The sequence below is a fragment of the Chiloscyllium punctatum genome, chromosome 38 (genome assembly GCF_047496795.1).
Source record: "Chiloscyllium punctatum isolate Juve2018m chromosome 38, sChiPun1.3, whole genome shotgun sequence".
Taxonomy (NCBI): Eukaryota; Metazoa; Chordata; class Chondrichthyes; order Orectolobiformes; family Hemiscylliidae; genus Chiloscyllium; species Chiloscyllium punctatum.
Window position 1 is genome coordinate 19,658,018 of NC_092776.1, and position 15,476 is coordinate 19,673,493.

Consider the following 15,476-nt stretch of genomic DNA (forward strand, 5'->3'; position numbering starts at 1 on the left):
AACTAACAAGGCAACTCCACCCCCTCTGCCCACCTCTCTGTCTTTTCGATAAGTCGAAAAACCATGGAGGTTTAACTGCCAGTCCTGACCCCCCTGTAACCAAGTCTCTGTGATGCCTACTACATCATAATCATTCACTATTATCTGTGCCATTAATTCATCGGCTTTGTTATGAATGCTACGAGCATTCAGGTAAAGTGCCTTAATGCTAACTTCCTTATTAGAGATGTTGTAAGTCATATGTCCTAAGTTATCCTTGCTTTTTTCTGCATTCTCAGTCTGCCTCAATTTTAAATCCGCCTGGAAACATGCTATCCTGCTGCTTATCTTTCCATTTACCTCCATACTCCCTGTTGCTTTCACTTTCCCTTCCCCCCAACTCAGAAGTTTAAAGTCCTACTGACCACCCTATTTATCCTCTTCGCCAGAACATTGGTACCTGATCGGTTCAGGTGGAGACCGTCCCAACGGTACAGATCCCCCCTGTTCCAAAACTGATGCCAGTGCCCCATGAAGTGGAATCCCTCTTTCCCACACCAATCCCTTAGCCACGTGTTTACTTGCCTAATTTTCTTGTCCCTATGCCAATTGGCACGTGGCTCGGGCAGTAATCCGGAGATTATGACCCTTGAGGACCTGTGCTTCAATTTCCTGCCTAGTGCTTCGTAATGCCCAAACAGGTCCTCCACCCTAGTCTTGCCTATGTTGTTGGTACCAACGTGGACCACAACAACTGGATCCTCCCCCTCCCGCTCCAATATCCTTTCAAGCCGGTCAGAGATGTCTCGCACCCTGGCACCGGGCAGGCAACACACCATGCGAGACTCCCGATCCGGCTTGCAAAGGATACTATCTGTCCCCCTAATTATAGAATCCCCTATAACCACTACCTGTCTATTAGCTCCCCCCTCTTGAATGGCCTTCTGCACCATGGTGCCTTGGTCAGTTGGCTCAGTTGCCAGAGCAACATTTAAATTTAAAAATCTAAGAGGTCCCTTCAGAGGTCTAATAACAGCGGGGAGAAGCTGTCCTTGAATCTGTTGGTACGTGTGTTCAGTTGGAAAAGGTTATAACTGCAGTTGGAAAAGGTTATAACTGGGGTGGGAGGGGTCTGTGATTATGTTGGCTGTCTTCCCAAGGCAGCAAGAAGTATTGACGGAGTTAGTGGATGGAAGGTTGGCTTGCATGATGGATTGGGCTGTGTTCATGACTCTGTCGTTTCTTATGGTCCTAGGCAGAGTAGTTGGCATACCAAGCCTTGCTGCATCCAGACAGAACACTTTCTATGGTGTATCTGTAAACATTTGTATGAGTCCTCATAGAATTTCCTTAGCCTCCTGAGGAAGTAGACAAAGATAAAAATCATGCAACAAAGAGAGGAGGTGGAGTGGCGTTTTTGCTAACGGATAGCATTTCAGCTGAGGGAGGATATTCCCGGAAATACATCCAGGGAAATTATTTGGGTTGAACTGAGGAATAAGAAAGGAATGATCACCTTATTGGGATTGTATTGTAGACCCCCTAATAGTCAGAGGGAAATTGAGAAACAAATTTGTCAGGAGATCTCAGTTATTTGTAAGAATAATAGGGTGGTTATGGCACAGGATTTCAACTTTCCAAACATAGACTGGGACTGCCATAGTGTTCAGGGTTTAGATGGAGAGGAATCGGTTAAGTGTGTACAAGAAAATTTTCTGATTCAGTATGTGGATGTACCTACAAGAGAAGGTGCAAAATTTGACCTACTCTTGAGAAATAAGGCAGGGCAGATGACTGAGGTGTCAGTGGGGGAACACTTTGGAGCCAGCCACCATAATTCTATTAGTTCTAAAATAGTGATGGAAAAAGATAGACCAGATCTAAAAGTTGAAGTTCTAAATTGGAGAAAGGCCAATTTTGACTGTACTAGGCAAGAACTTGCAAAAGCTGATTGGGCGCAGATGATTGTAAGTAAAGGGACAACTGAAAAATGGGAAGCCTTCAGAAATGAGATAACGAGAGTTCAGAGAAATTATATTCCTCTTAGGGTGAAAGGAAAGGCTTGTGGGTTTGGGGAATACTGGATGACTAAGGAAATTGAGGACTTTGTTAAGAAAAAGAAGCATATGTCAGGTATAGACAGGATAGATCAAGTGAATCCTTAGAAGAGTATAAAGAAAGTAGGAGTATACTTAAGAGAGAAATCAGGAGGGCAAAAAAGGGACAGGAGATAGCTTTGGCAAATAGAATTAAGGAGAATCTAAAGGGTTTTTACAAATTCATTAAGGACAAAAGGGTAACCAGGGAGAGAATAGGGCCCCTCAAAGGTCAGCAAGGCGGCCTTTGTGTGGAACCGCAGAAAATGGGGCAGATAATAAACGAGTATTTTGCATCAGTACTTACTGTGGAAAAAGGACATGGAAGATATAGAATGTAGGGAAATAGATGGTGACATCTTGAAAAATGTCCATATTACAGAGGAGGAAGTGTTGGATGGCTTAAAATGCATAAAAGTGTATAAATCCCCAGGACCTCATCAGGGGTAACCTCGAACTCTGTGGGAAGCGAGGGAAGTGATTGCTGGGCCTCTTACTGAGATATTTAGATCATTAATAGTCACAGGTGAGGTGCTGGAAGACTGGAGGTTATCTAACGTGGTGCCACTGTTTAAGGAGAGTGGTAAGGACAAGCCAGGGAACTATAGACTAGTGAGCATGATGTTGGAGGGAATCCTGAGGGACAGGATGTACATGTATGTGGAAAGGCAAGGACAGATTAGGGATGGTCAACATGGCTTTCTGTGTGTAGGAAATCATGTCTCACAAACTTGATTGAGTTTTTTGAAGATGTAACAAAGAGGATTGATGAGGGCAGAGTGGTAGATGTGATCTATGTGGACTTCAGTAAGGCGTTTGACAAGGTTCCCCATGGGACACTGGTGAGCAAGGTTAGATCTTATTGAATACAGGGAGAACTTGCCATTTGGATATAGAACTGGGTGGTGGGGTGCAGGGTTGTTTTTCAGATTGGAGGCCTGTGAACAGTGGAGTGCCACAAGGATTGGTGCTGGGTCTGCAACTTATCATCATTTATATAAATGATTTGGATGTGAGCATAAGAGGTATAGTTAGTATGTTTGCTGATGACACCAAAATTGGTGGTGTAGTGGACAGCAAAGAAGATTACCTCAGATTACAATGGGATCTTGATCAGATGGGCCAATAGGCTGAGAAGTGGCAGATGGAGTTTAATTTAGATAAATGCGAGGTGCTGCATTTTGGGAAAGCAAATCTTAGCAGGACTTATACACTTAATGGTAACGTCCTAGGGAGTGTTTGCTGAACAAAGAGACCTTGGAGTGCAGGTTCATAGCTTCTTGAAAGCTCACAGGTCGATAGTGAAGGAGTTTGGTATGCTTTCCTTTATTGGTCAGAGTATTGAGTACAGGAGTTGGGAGGTCATGTTGTAGCTGTACAGGACATTGGTTAAGCCAGTGTTGGAATATTGCATGCAATTCTGGTCTCCTTCCTATCGGAAAGATGTTGTGAAACGTGAAAGGGTTCAGAAAAGATTTACAAGGATGTTGCCAGGGATGGAGGATTTGAGCTATAGGGAGAGGTTGAATAGGCAGGGGCTGTTTTCAGTGGAGCGTCGGAGGCTGAGGGATGACCTTATAGAGGTATATAAAATCTTGAGGGGCATGGATAGAATAAATAGATAAAGTCTTTTCCCTGGGGTGGGGGGAGTCCATAACTAGAGAGCATAGGTTTAGGCTGAGGGGGAAAAGATATAAAAGAGACCTAAGGGGCAACTTTTTCACTCAGAGGGTGGTACATGTATGGAATGAGCTGTCAGAGGAAGTAGTGGAAGCTAGTACAATTGCAACATTTAAAAGGCATCTGGATGGATATATGAATAGGAACGATTTGGAAGGATATGGGCCAGCTGCTGGCAGGTGGGACTAGATTGGGTTGGGATATCTGGTCGGCATGGACGAGTTGGACCGAAGGGTCTGTTTCCATGCTGCACATCTCTATGACTCTATGACCAGGTTATAGTCCAACAGATTTATGTGGAATCACTAGCTTTCGAAGTGCTGCTTCTTCATCAGGTGGTTGTCAAGGAAGTGGAGGTGTTGTTGTGCTTTCCTGACCATAGCGTTAACATGGGTGGACCAGGACAGATTATTATTGATCAATCATAGAAACTTGATGCTCTCTACCATCGCCACCTCAGCGCAATTGATGTAGATGGGGCATGCCCGCCACCTTGCTTCCTGAAGTTAATGACCAACTCTTTCATTTTTCTGATATTGAGAAAGAGATTGTTATCTTTACACCATGCCACCAAGCACTCTCCCTTTCCTGTATTCTGTCTCGTCATTGTTTGACATCTGGCCAACAAAGGTGGTGCCATCAGTAAGGCTGTAGATGGAGTTTGGTGAGAACTTGGCCATACAGTTATGAGTACATAGGAAGCATAGCAAGGGGCTGCGTACACAGCCTTGCAGGGCACTGGTGTTAAGGATTATTGTGGAGAAGGTATTGTTGCCTATTCTCATTGATTGCGGTGTGAAAGTCAGAAAGCCGAGGCTCCAGTTGCAGAGAGTGGAGCAGAGATGTAGGTCTCAGAGCTTGGAGATTACTTTGGTTGGAATTATGGTGGTGAAGGCAGAGCTTTAGTCGGTAAGTAGGAGCCTAATATAGGGATCCTTGTTATTTTTTTAGATTCCCTACAGTCTGGAAATAGGCCCTTTGGCCTGTTATCCAGATGCTCTCGGGATGATGTCATCTGCCGTGGACCAGTTGCAATGGTAGGCGAATTGTAAAAAATCAAGGCAGGCTAGGAGGCTAGAGTTGATGTGTGCCATGACTGACCTCTTGAATACTTAATAAATTATGGAGGTCAGAGTCACCAGGCAGTAGTCATTGAGGCATGCTGCGGGAGTTCTTTGGCACTAGGAAAGATGGTCTTCTTGAAGCAGGTAGAGACTTTAAATCATAATAAGATTGTAGCAAATTATAAACCCTCTTGCACTGGAGAACTTGCAGAAGTGTGCAAAAGAATCATCAAAAAAAGGTTTTATGTTTCTTGCATCTCCAAATGATGGAAATTTCAAAATATCATACCATTTATTTTATTCAATGCTTTATTCACTTAAAACAATACATTACTTGGGATTTTTCATAGTCACTAAAAGGACCTCAAAATTGCCATCTCACCTCATTTGAGTACCTAGTAATTCAGTTGTCCAAAATTCACAATTCCCCCATTTCAGTTTTGAAAGATGTTGTATATTTTCTCCATTTTGATTTGTCTGATTTTGACAAATTGCAATGGAGCCAATACTTTCCAAATTAGATTGCTATTGCAAAACGTTCACCTGATCCTCCACTTCCTGCTCCTCCGCCCTGGAGCCCCGCCTCTCCAATCACCACCAGGACAGAACCCCACTGGTCCTCACCTACCACCCCACCAACCTCCAGATACATTGTATCATCCGTCGTCATTTTTGCCATCTCCAAACGGACCCCACCACCAGGGATATATTTCCCTCCCCTCCCCTATCAGCGTTCCGAAAAGACCACTCCCTCCGTGACTCCCTCATCAGGTCCACACCCCTCACCAACCCAACCTCCACTCCTGCCACCTTCCCCTGCAACCACAAGAAATGCAAAACTTGCGCCCACACATCCCCCCCTTACTTCCCTCCAAGGCCCCAAGGGATCCTTCTATATCCACCACAAATTCACCTGCACCTCCACATACATCATTTACTGCATCCGCTGCACCCGATGTGGCCTCCTCTATATTGGGGAGACAAGCCGCCTACTTGCTAAACATTTCAGAGAACACCTCTGGGACACCCACACCAACCAACCCAACCACCCGTGGCTCAACACTTCAACTCCCCCTCCCACTCCACCAAGGACATGCAAGTCCTTGGACTCCTCCATCGCCAGACCATAGCAACACGACGGCTGGAGGAAGAGTGCCTCATCTTCCGCCTAGGAACCCTCCAACCACAAGGGATGAACTCAGACTTCTCCAATTTCCTCATTTCCCCTCCCCTGACCTTGTCTCAGTCCCAACCCTCGAACTCAGCACCACCTTCCTAACCTGCAATCTTCTTCCTGACCTCTCCACCCCCACCCCCACTCCGGCCTATCACCCTCACCTTAACGTCCTTCCACCTATCGCATTTCCAACGCCCGTCCCCCAAGTTCCTCCTCCCTACCTTTTATCTTAGCCTGCTTGGCACACTTTCCTCATTCCTGAAGAAGGGCTCATGCCTGAAACGGTGATTCTCCTGCTCCTTGGATGCTGCCTGACCTGCTGCGCTTTTCCAGCAACACATTTTCAGCTCTGATCTCCAGCATCTGCAGTCCTCACTTTCTCCATTCTACTTTATGTCTAATTCAATATTTCTGAAAGTCTCACTTCAAATTTTGAATTCTGTTTTCAGTTCTCTTATGGCAATGTTTTCAAATTCACTATTCCCACCCCACAAAAAATATCTATATGGATCATAATAATGCCTGAAACTTCCTTGTGATGTCAGTAAAACATGACAGGGCCAGCTCTCAGCTGGTGACAGTTCAATTTTTCTAAGACAGACTTTAGTGAGAAATACCAAACTCTATAGGCTTTATATATGCATTTAATTTCCAGATTAATCCCACATTTGCTACCTTAATTGGAGGGTGAAGATACACTTTTTGCACTGGTCACTGTGCAGAAATAAAATTTTAATAACAATTGTTCTACATTCCTAAGTATCTTATCACTAGCAACATCAAGAAAATCTTCTGATTTTCTGACTATAGATGAATCTATTCAGATCTTAGACTCCAGTTTTTCTTCACGTTTTCATGTCATTAGCCTGGCCTGAGCCTTGCAAGTACCATCAAGATATGGCTTTCCATGCATATCCATCTATGTTGGCTGTCCCCAAGTTAGCACATCTCCGAGCAATTGCCTAAAAAGGTTATTTCCGTTCACCCAAGTAATTAGTATTTTATCCCTTTCTTCAAATTGTTTCGTAAACTTTTGTCCATTGCGTTTCCTTTAAAGCCTTAAATTGTGGTATTTGTAACTCATTTCCTGATAAATCTATTGAATACTTATTGGTCATCTAGATTATGGTATTACATTAACTACATTTCCATCACTCTTAACTTAGCGATGCCTCCTAAATCCACACTAGCTTTCAGCAAAAAGAATATTATTGTGTAAATCCCAACAAAAAGAACCACATCACCATCTTCTTAGGTGCTTTACCTGCTCTTGTGCAGCTAAAAAAGAATTCTACCAAAGCATCTGCTATTTCTCCTTGTGCTTGCTCAAGAATTCCCAGATGTATGCAGTCAGGCCTCCAGTCTCTTAATAACAATTCCTCAACCAATATCTATCTTCACTAAACACTCCCAGCTCTCTCAGTCATCTTACTTATAGGATCAGGAATCCTCTCTTGCGAAAACCAAACTGAAGAACACATTTAAAAATGCATCCATGCCCTGATCCTCTACAACTAATCTGCTAGTCTTATCCTTTAGAGGCCCAAAGTGTTCTCTAATCCTCTGCCTTCTGTGAGCATAACTGAAAAACTTCTTATTCCCCTTGATAAACCACTTCAATTTTCCTTTCTAATTTATTATTTACTTTCCAGATTTCTATTTTAGTAATCTTTATGTGCTGTTTATATTCAAGCTGAATCATGTTCCTCACGTCCAGGTTCTTTGCAGACTTTTGCCTGTCTCTCTTTGCTATTATTTACCTTTTTTTCAGCTATTTCAACCTAGGTCTACATATTATCTAGGATTTCTTAGTACCATATAAATTTGATTGAATCCTTTCTGATGTTCTTTAAACGTGTTTGATTTCACTGCATTTTTCTATTCAGTTAGTGTCTGGGAGTTTGTTATTTTGTAACAGGACAGGGTGGTACCATCATTCAAGCATGGACTGCTTGACTACAAATCAGAAATTACTTGGACTTCCAGGAACACTTATCACTGATGATTGTATGTTGTGGTTGAGTGACTTTACTTTGGCTCTCAGATGATGTCCCAAAAACAAACAGGGTGGGAGAGATCATACATTTCAATGTGTTTGTTTATTGTCAGTGTTTAACAACAGTTCAAAGAAAAAAAAAGTCTTGACTTACATCTATATTGTGCATTTCAGAATAAAAGGCATATTGGGACTTATTGAAGTATACAAAACACCTTGTAGGGACTGCAGCGTAATACTCCAAAGAGGAATTTGTAACCTGGCTGGATTTGTTGTTCAGTGCAAAGTTGAAAGAATGGGCAGGAGGAGGAAACTATTATATAAGCCTGAATTTTCATCCTCAAGACAAATAGCAGGAGTTGGGGAAATCCTCAGCTTTCTACATCAGTTTAAAAGAGTGTGGCTGAGTAAGTGCTATGTTTAGTCGGAGGTTAGCAACAGTGGTTGTAGGCTGCAGTCATGTCAGTTGGCCCAGGAAAGAGGTTGGAGGATTGTGGGAGTTTGTCCGGCCCTTGCCCCACAAATTCCTAATGTCCCATCCACACCACCTCATTCCCCTCCACTCAGCACTATGACTGATCCTGTTTCCCATGCCAAGGTATATAACCCACCCAACCTGCCCTCGCCCACATGTCCATCATACCAATCTATGCATATCCATAGTTACACACTGCAAAGAACAAAGAAGCCTTTTATGAGAATGTGCAAAAGACTTTTAAAAATGTCATTCATTTCTTTCATTAATGGGATCTGCAAGCACTTGAAATCTATTATTTTCTTTCAGATCAACATTGTTAAATTGAAAGTATAGATCAGAGAACCCAGCCCATCAATCAAGCAATGTTTGACCTGGGCTCAACTGTTTCAGTGCTCTAATGGATGTTTAGGGTCTCAACAAATTTCATTATGCAACCTTGGCTGAGGGCCTATATATGCTTCTGGATGCTCCCTCTTGCAGACTATGGTTCATGACAACTTGGTGTCCTGAATCATTAGTCTTTAAAAAGCTGGCCCAACTCCATGAAACTTATGGCAAGGTTAGGCATGCCCATCCATACAATGGAGCTGGACAGGGCAGCAGTCCAAGTTTTGGACTTTTGCCCCTAATCAGCCATCTGTCAAAGCTCTAGTGAAAATTGGCATTTTTGGATATGGTTTGGGAGCCCCAGAATCAGGGTCTATTCACCATTTTTAAAAAGGGTTTTCCCAAGTCATCCAGACCTCGCAAAAAAATCCATACCAATGTCAATTATCTTAATTTCTTCTCATTGCAGGTCATATACTAAAAATATTCATATAAACGGCTTAGCAATTAAGAATTCTAAGGATTTTATTCATTGATTAAAATGTAAGAAACATTTAAGAAATATCATTATAAACAGGCCTGCAATGCAAACAGAGATTACCAAAAACAGGAACCTATGCTCACATGTCCCACCAACCCCTGCCAATTCCCTTAGCACAGTACTCATCACATTTGAAATTGGATCCTCTCCTTGGTGTAATTGAGGGTGTATCAAATAGATTACAGTGGTTCAAAAAAGATAGCTCACCACCATTTTCAATTCATATTGGGCAATAAATGCTTGCCTGGCCAACATCACTACATATCATGAGTGAAAAACAAATATGAATAAGGAGCAGGCAGAGCCACATGCTTTACATACCATTTGGAGGAAGAAGCAAAGAACACAGCATAACTAGATGCCAGGAAATTGAGCATCGCTGCAGTACAGGTATGTTTATGTAAATACCCAAATATATTGAGCTAATAGGAATTAGCTGAACTTTATACATAAACAATACCATGGAAGCCTATGGGTAAACTTTTAACCCAATGAAAGCCCACCCACTTCCTCGGTTAAAATTGGGCCTCTTTGACTCACCAGGTAAGAAGTTACAGATTTTTGCCATCTATTGTTGTGGGCATGCTGGGTGGGAAGAGGTGGGGTACAGCATGAAGGAGAAGATTAAACATATGAGGGAACCTTTTTCCTTTGAACTCTTAACATGAGCCAGTAAAGGGATCAGCAAATCACTCCAGCTGAAAACAATAAAAGCCACATCACATATCCCATGATTATTCACAAACCATATGTGAAGGCAAAGCTTTTCACTGTGCTCCAGTACACATGACAATAAATTCCATTCAAAAACTGAAAAAAATTCAGATACTGTAAATCAGAAACAAAAACAAATTGCTGGAAAAGCTCAGCAAGTTTGACAGCATTTAGAGTCATAGAAACAGAGCCTTTGGTCCAACTCATCCATGCCGACCAGATATCCCAACATAATCTAGTCCCACCTGCCAGCACTTGGCCCATATCCCTCCAAACCCTTCCTATTCATATACCCATCCAAATGCCTCTTAAATGCTGCAATTGTACCAGCCTCCACCACTTCTTCTGGCAGCTTATTCTATACACGTACCACCCTCTGAGTGAAGAAGTTGCCCCGTAGCTTTCTTCTATATCTTTCCCCTCTCACCTTAAATATATGCCCTCTAGTTCTGGAATCCCCCACCCCAGAGAAAAGACTTTGCCTATTTATCCTATCCATACCTCTCATGATTTTATAAACCTCTATAAGGTTACCTCTCAGCCTCTGATACTACAGGGAAAACAGTCCTAGCCTATTCAACCTGTCCCTGTAGCTCAAATCCTCCAACCTTGGCAACATTCTTATAAATCTTTTCTGAACCCTTTCACATTTCACAACATCTTTCCGATAGGAAGGAGACCAGAATTGCATGCAATATTCCAACACTGGCCTAACCAATGTCCTGTACAGCCACAACATGACCTCCCAACTCCTGTACTCAATACTTTGACCAATAAAGGAAAGCATACCAAATGCCTTCCTCACTATCCTATCTACCTGCAATTCCACTTTCAAGGAGCTATGAACCTGCACTCCAATGTCTCTTTGTTCAGCAACACTCCCTAGGACTTTACCATTAAGTGTATAAGTCCTGCTAAGGTTTGCTTTCAAATCAAAGTTAACATTTCGGGTCAACCCCGTGGGGAGAAGGGGTCACAGCCTGAAACGATAACTCTGATTTCTCTCCACAAATGCTGTCAGACTTGCTGACCTTTTCCCGCAATTTCTGTTTTTGAATATGCTAAATCAGTGGTTCCCAAATTATAAATTTCAATGTGACCACATTTTAACTTTTGAAAGTTAATACGATGTCACATATCTGCAAAATCAAAAATAGCACAATAATACTTTGTACATGAATAAGATTTGGAGATTACAGAAATGTACAATACTTTGAATAAATACAAAAATCTGCATTTTTAATGTACTTTGTAAAATTGTTATCACGTGATGCATTCATGTTGCTATCAACAAGTTCTCTATATTCTATGATGACAGAAGACTCTCTGAATCTTCTGTTTACACTACTTATACAAAAATCAGCAGCTCTCCCCTTCCCTCTTCCCCTCCCCAAAAATACACAAATCAGCCCACTCCCCTAATACACAGTAATTACCTCTTCTCCCCACTACACTCACAAACATTAATCAGCCCTAGTTCCCCCACACACAGCAATAAGCTCTTCTCTCTTCCAGGGAGTCAAGAGCAAAGAGACAGCAAGGCTTGAAGTCCCCAGTCACTTTTTAAACTCAACCCTAGCTTACTTCTATTTTTTCTCATTCTGGGCTTGTCAAACAGTCACTGAATTACACCTGCCTTGTCTGTGATTAGTTAGCACATAAGCATCCTTGCTCCATTGGACACTCTGAGGTTAAAGAGTACTTTGCAAATACTGTCTGTTGCTTTTTAACTGTTTTGATCCAGTGGGATCAGGGTTTTCCCAGCAAGGCAAATCTCATCTACACAATCATCATTACTGCCTTGAAGGAAAGAGAGCTTACAAATGACACTTTGGGAACCTCGGAGCTGGATTCTGGGTTTTGGGGGTGGGGGAACTCAGAGTGGATTTACATCAGTTCCTTATAGCACTGAAAAAAAAACTTCCAAAGTGGTCCAAGGGGAGTCTTGGGTCGAAATGTACTAAAAACATAATGGAAAAACAAAAATCAATGTTAAAATATAAAACAACTATGAATATATCATGAAACTTCATCACAAGAGTTATGTTCTACCTATTGTTTATCTGATAAAGGAGCAGCACTCTGAAAGCTTGTGACTTTAAATAAACCTGGAGGTCTATAACCTGATGTTGTGTGACTTCTGACTTTGTCCAACACCGGCATCACCACATCATAATCAATATCTATATGGAAACTAGGAACTGTTAAAGAAAACTTAGTATTCTTATATTATCTTACTCAAAAGTATTTTTCTATCTTAAGCTGGGAGCATCTAGGATTCTCAAGTCTGGATTGCCAATTTTTTAAAAAAATTACAAATTTGTTGTTATCTGCTTAAGGTTTATCTTACTTGCTGTATTTTGTTGCCAATGGAAATGTATCCTGCAGAAAACAAAAGGAATCCACCAAATTTGGTTATCCTGAGAGCTGGGCTGGAGCTGCACGATTGCGGGGTCTGGCACGCCTAGTTAAGGACCATTCGCATATTTAAAAACAATATAATAAATCCTCCCTTCGCGTTGTGTCAGCACTCAAAAAGAAAGCAAAACACACCGGTGCAAATGAGACTGTCAATCCTTCTTGTCTCGTTGAGGTTTACTTGATAAAATTTAATGCGCGTCCTATTTCCAGTTACACAGATATCTCTGAACATCACGTTTACTTATTTATTTATTTTTTTACACAACTGCGATTACTCTCCTTACCTCGAAGAACAGTTTGGAGATCGAGGCCTTGTCGTGGCAACCGGGACAAATCTGCGGGGTTACCGAAGCCAAGTGCGTTGCTCTGGGAAACGGGAGAGTTTCAACTCTCACCTCTGACCCTTCCCCCCCGCCCGCCCGCAATCAGGAGGCGGCGAGGATGGAAGGTGAGGGAGGCTCGGGCTTTCTCCTCACATTCCGGCCTTTTATGTGAGGGAATGTGAAGGTGGCGCGGTCAGGACGCCCTTGAGTTTAATTATTCCCCGGCTGAGTGCGCTTTCAGTGAAATAATTTGAACAGAGGAGGAAGAAGAAAAAGAAATAGGTAGACGATGCTGGCGGAGCAGTCGCAGACATGGTTCCCTACCCACGTCCAGGTGACTGTCATGCAAGCTCGGGATCTCAACCCCAAAAGCAAAACCGGTACCAACGACACGTACACCATCATCCAGCTGGGCAAAGAGAAATATTCGACCTCGGTGGCGGAGAAAACCTTGTGCCCGGTATGGAAAGAGGAGGTGTCCTTCGAGTTCCCTGGGCTGCTGCTGCAGGGGACTCCAGAGAAATACATCCTCCACCTGATCGTCATGCACCGTTCCCTTGTCGGGCTGGATAAATTCCTGGGTCAGGTAGCCATCTGCCTCAATGAACTTTTTGAAAACAAATCGAGGAGGCAAAAGGAGTAAGTGTTTCTCTTTTTTATAATGTCCCAGGTTGTATAAATCTACCAATAAGTGAAAAGACAAGTTGGGCTTCAGTTGTTCACGTTGAATCTTCATGATGTTGCATTTACAAGAACTGAGTATGCATCCGTAGTTTGCCCATAATGTGTATTTGACTCGGGTATGAAGGGTAAATGATCTGAATTGAACCTACTCAACCTTGCCCCATCTTCTTCCTAAACAAAATACTGGCAGCAGTTGAAAATAATTGTGATGTTGTCAATATACTTTCTAGAACTTGGGGAACTTTTCCCCAATTGGGGTTGTTTCAAGCACCAGCTGTTCATTTTTATTTTAAAAAATTGCTCTCCTATTGTGCAATCAATCAGTGGTAATAGTGTGAATGTTTTTGACCATAACATACAAAGGTGTTGTCCTTTTTGGTGAAATATACATTATTTTGTTTATATCAAGGTTGCGGTGCCCTATATTTATATCTTCAGTATCAGAAAAGCTTGTCTTTTTAATGCCTCTAATTAGTTAATATATTTTCATTCCAAAGCACAAGTGAAATATGCCAACAAAAATCAAAATTAATTTGTATTTGGGTGTGTTTGCACTATAATTATGTGACAACGCAATGAAAAATGAATGAAGTAAAGACAGCTCAAATCCGGAGTCCTGACTTCATATGAAACCAGAGGGAATTTGATTCCTTGGAACGTGACTTTTATTTGCTCCACACACAGGTTGAATTTAGATTTCAAGAGTTTCTGTCTTTTATCAAAAGACTTTGGAAAGAATTGAAGAATTCTTGACTTTTAAATTTCTGAAAAGCCTCTCAGTTGCTTTAATTTCTGAAACTCTCAGGCAACACCTGTAATTAGAACAGATGTGGTTTTTTGTTGGCAGGGAAGAACATGGAAACTATTTAGCAAGATGGCATGCTTATTTCAGTTACTTGCTATGTTATTACCATTTAAAAACAGACAGCTAAATTTCTTCATTTGAGGCTTCAGATTTATAAACTGATTTGTTTCAGTTGTAGAAGTTTTGCTTCCTGCATAAATGGGCACATTCACTAGTTTTAAACTAAAGAGTAAATTCTGTGTTTCAATACTACCAAATTTCATGCTGTTGTCCATGTGTTTTGTTCCAATAAGTGTTTAAAACAGGTGCACAAAGACTGGAAATAACTCCTAATGGAAGAAAACCGTCTGGAAAGTATTTTTATTAAAGATGCAAATTGGATGTGAACAGGGAGAAGGCTGACTGCGTGGGAAAGAATGCATTTGAGGGAACGATGTTGAAGCTTACTTCAGTAAGGACTAGAGGCATTCAAGTTCCTTTCCACTTCTCCCTTCCCTCGTTTCCTGATGCTTTTTGACTCTTTTTGTATTAACTCATGGAACATGGGCATTGGTAGTCCTGCAATGGCCTTAGAAAGGGAAATCCAGGATTTTGACCCAATGACATTGAAGTAACAGTGATATATTTCCAAGTAAGATTGTGAGTGGCTTGGAGGACATCTTGTAGGCAGTGGCGTTCATTATGTACCTGCTGCCCTTGTCCTTCTAGTTGGAATTGATCATGCGTTTGGAAGCTACTGCCTTTGGGGTTTAGATTAGATTAGATTAGATTAGATTAGATTAGATTAGATTAGATTACCTACAGTGTGGAAACAGGACCTTTGGCCCAACAAGTCCACACCGACATTCCCCTACTCCCCATTGATGCACCTATCACTATGGGCAATTTAGCATGGCCAGTTCACCTGACCTGCACATCTTTGGACTGTGGGAGGAAACCAGAGCACCCGGAAGAAACTCACGCAGACATGGGGAGAGTCTTTAGTGAATTTCTGCAGTGCATCTTCTATTACACACTGCTGCTCCTGATCATTGATAGTGGAGGGAGTGGATGCTTGTTGATGTACCTACCGAGTGGACTGCTTTTTCCTGGATGGGTCAAGCTTTTTGCTTATTATTGGAGCTGCACTCATCCAGGCAAGTGGGAAGTACTCCACCAAATATTAACTTATGCCTTGCAGGTAGTGCACCG

General features: G+C 42.0%; 2 protein-coding genes across 2 annotated transcripts in view; one reads left to right on the forward strand and one right to left on the reverse strand.

Moving 5' to 3' along the window:
* The window catches only part of LOC140463424 (uncharacterized), a 51,009-nt gene extending 38,109 nt beyond the window's left edge, over positions 1-12,900 (reverse strand). The window contains exon 1 of the mRNA XM_072557333.1: positions 12,758-12,900. The gene's annotated coding sequence lies outside the window, so the exon portion shown is untranslated. The remainder of the gene's footprint in view (positions 1-12,757) is intronic.
* The window catches only part of rab11fip2 (RAB11 family interacting protein 2 (class I)), a 91,864-nt gene continuing 89,288 nt past the window's right edge, over positions 12,901-15,476 (forward strand). Inside the window, exon 1 of the mRNA XM_072557332.1 lies at positions 12,901-13,435. Within this exon, the coding sequence (XP_072413433.1) occupies positions 13,086-13,435 (350 nt within the window). The 5' untranslated portion in view covers positions 12,901-13,085. The remainder of the gene's footprint in view (positions 13,436-15,476) is intronic.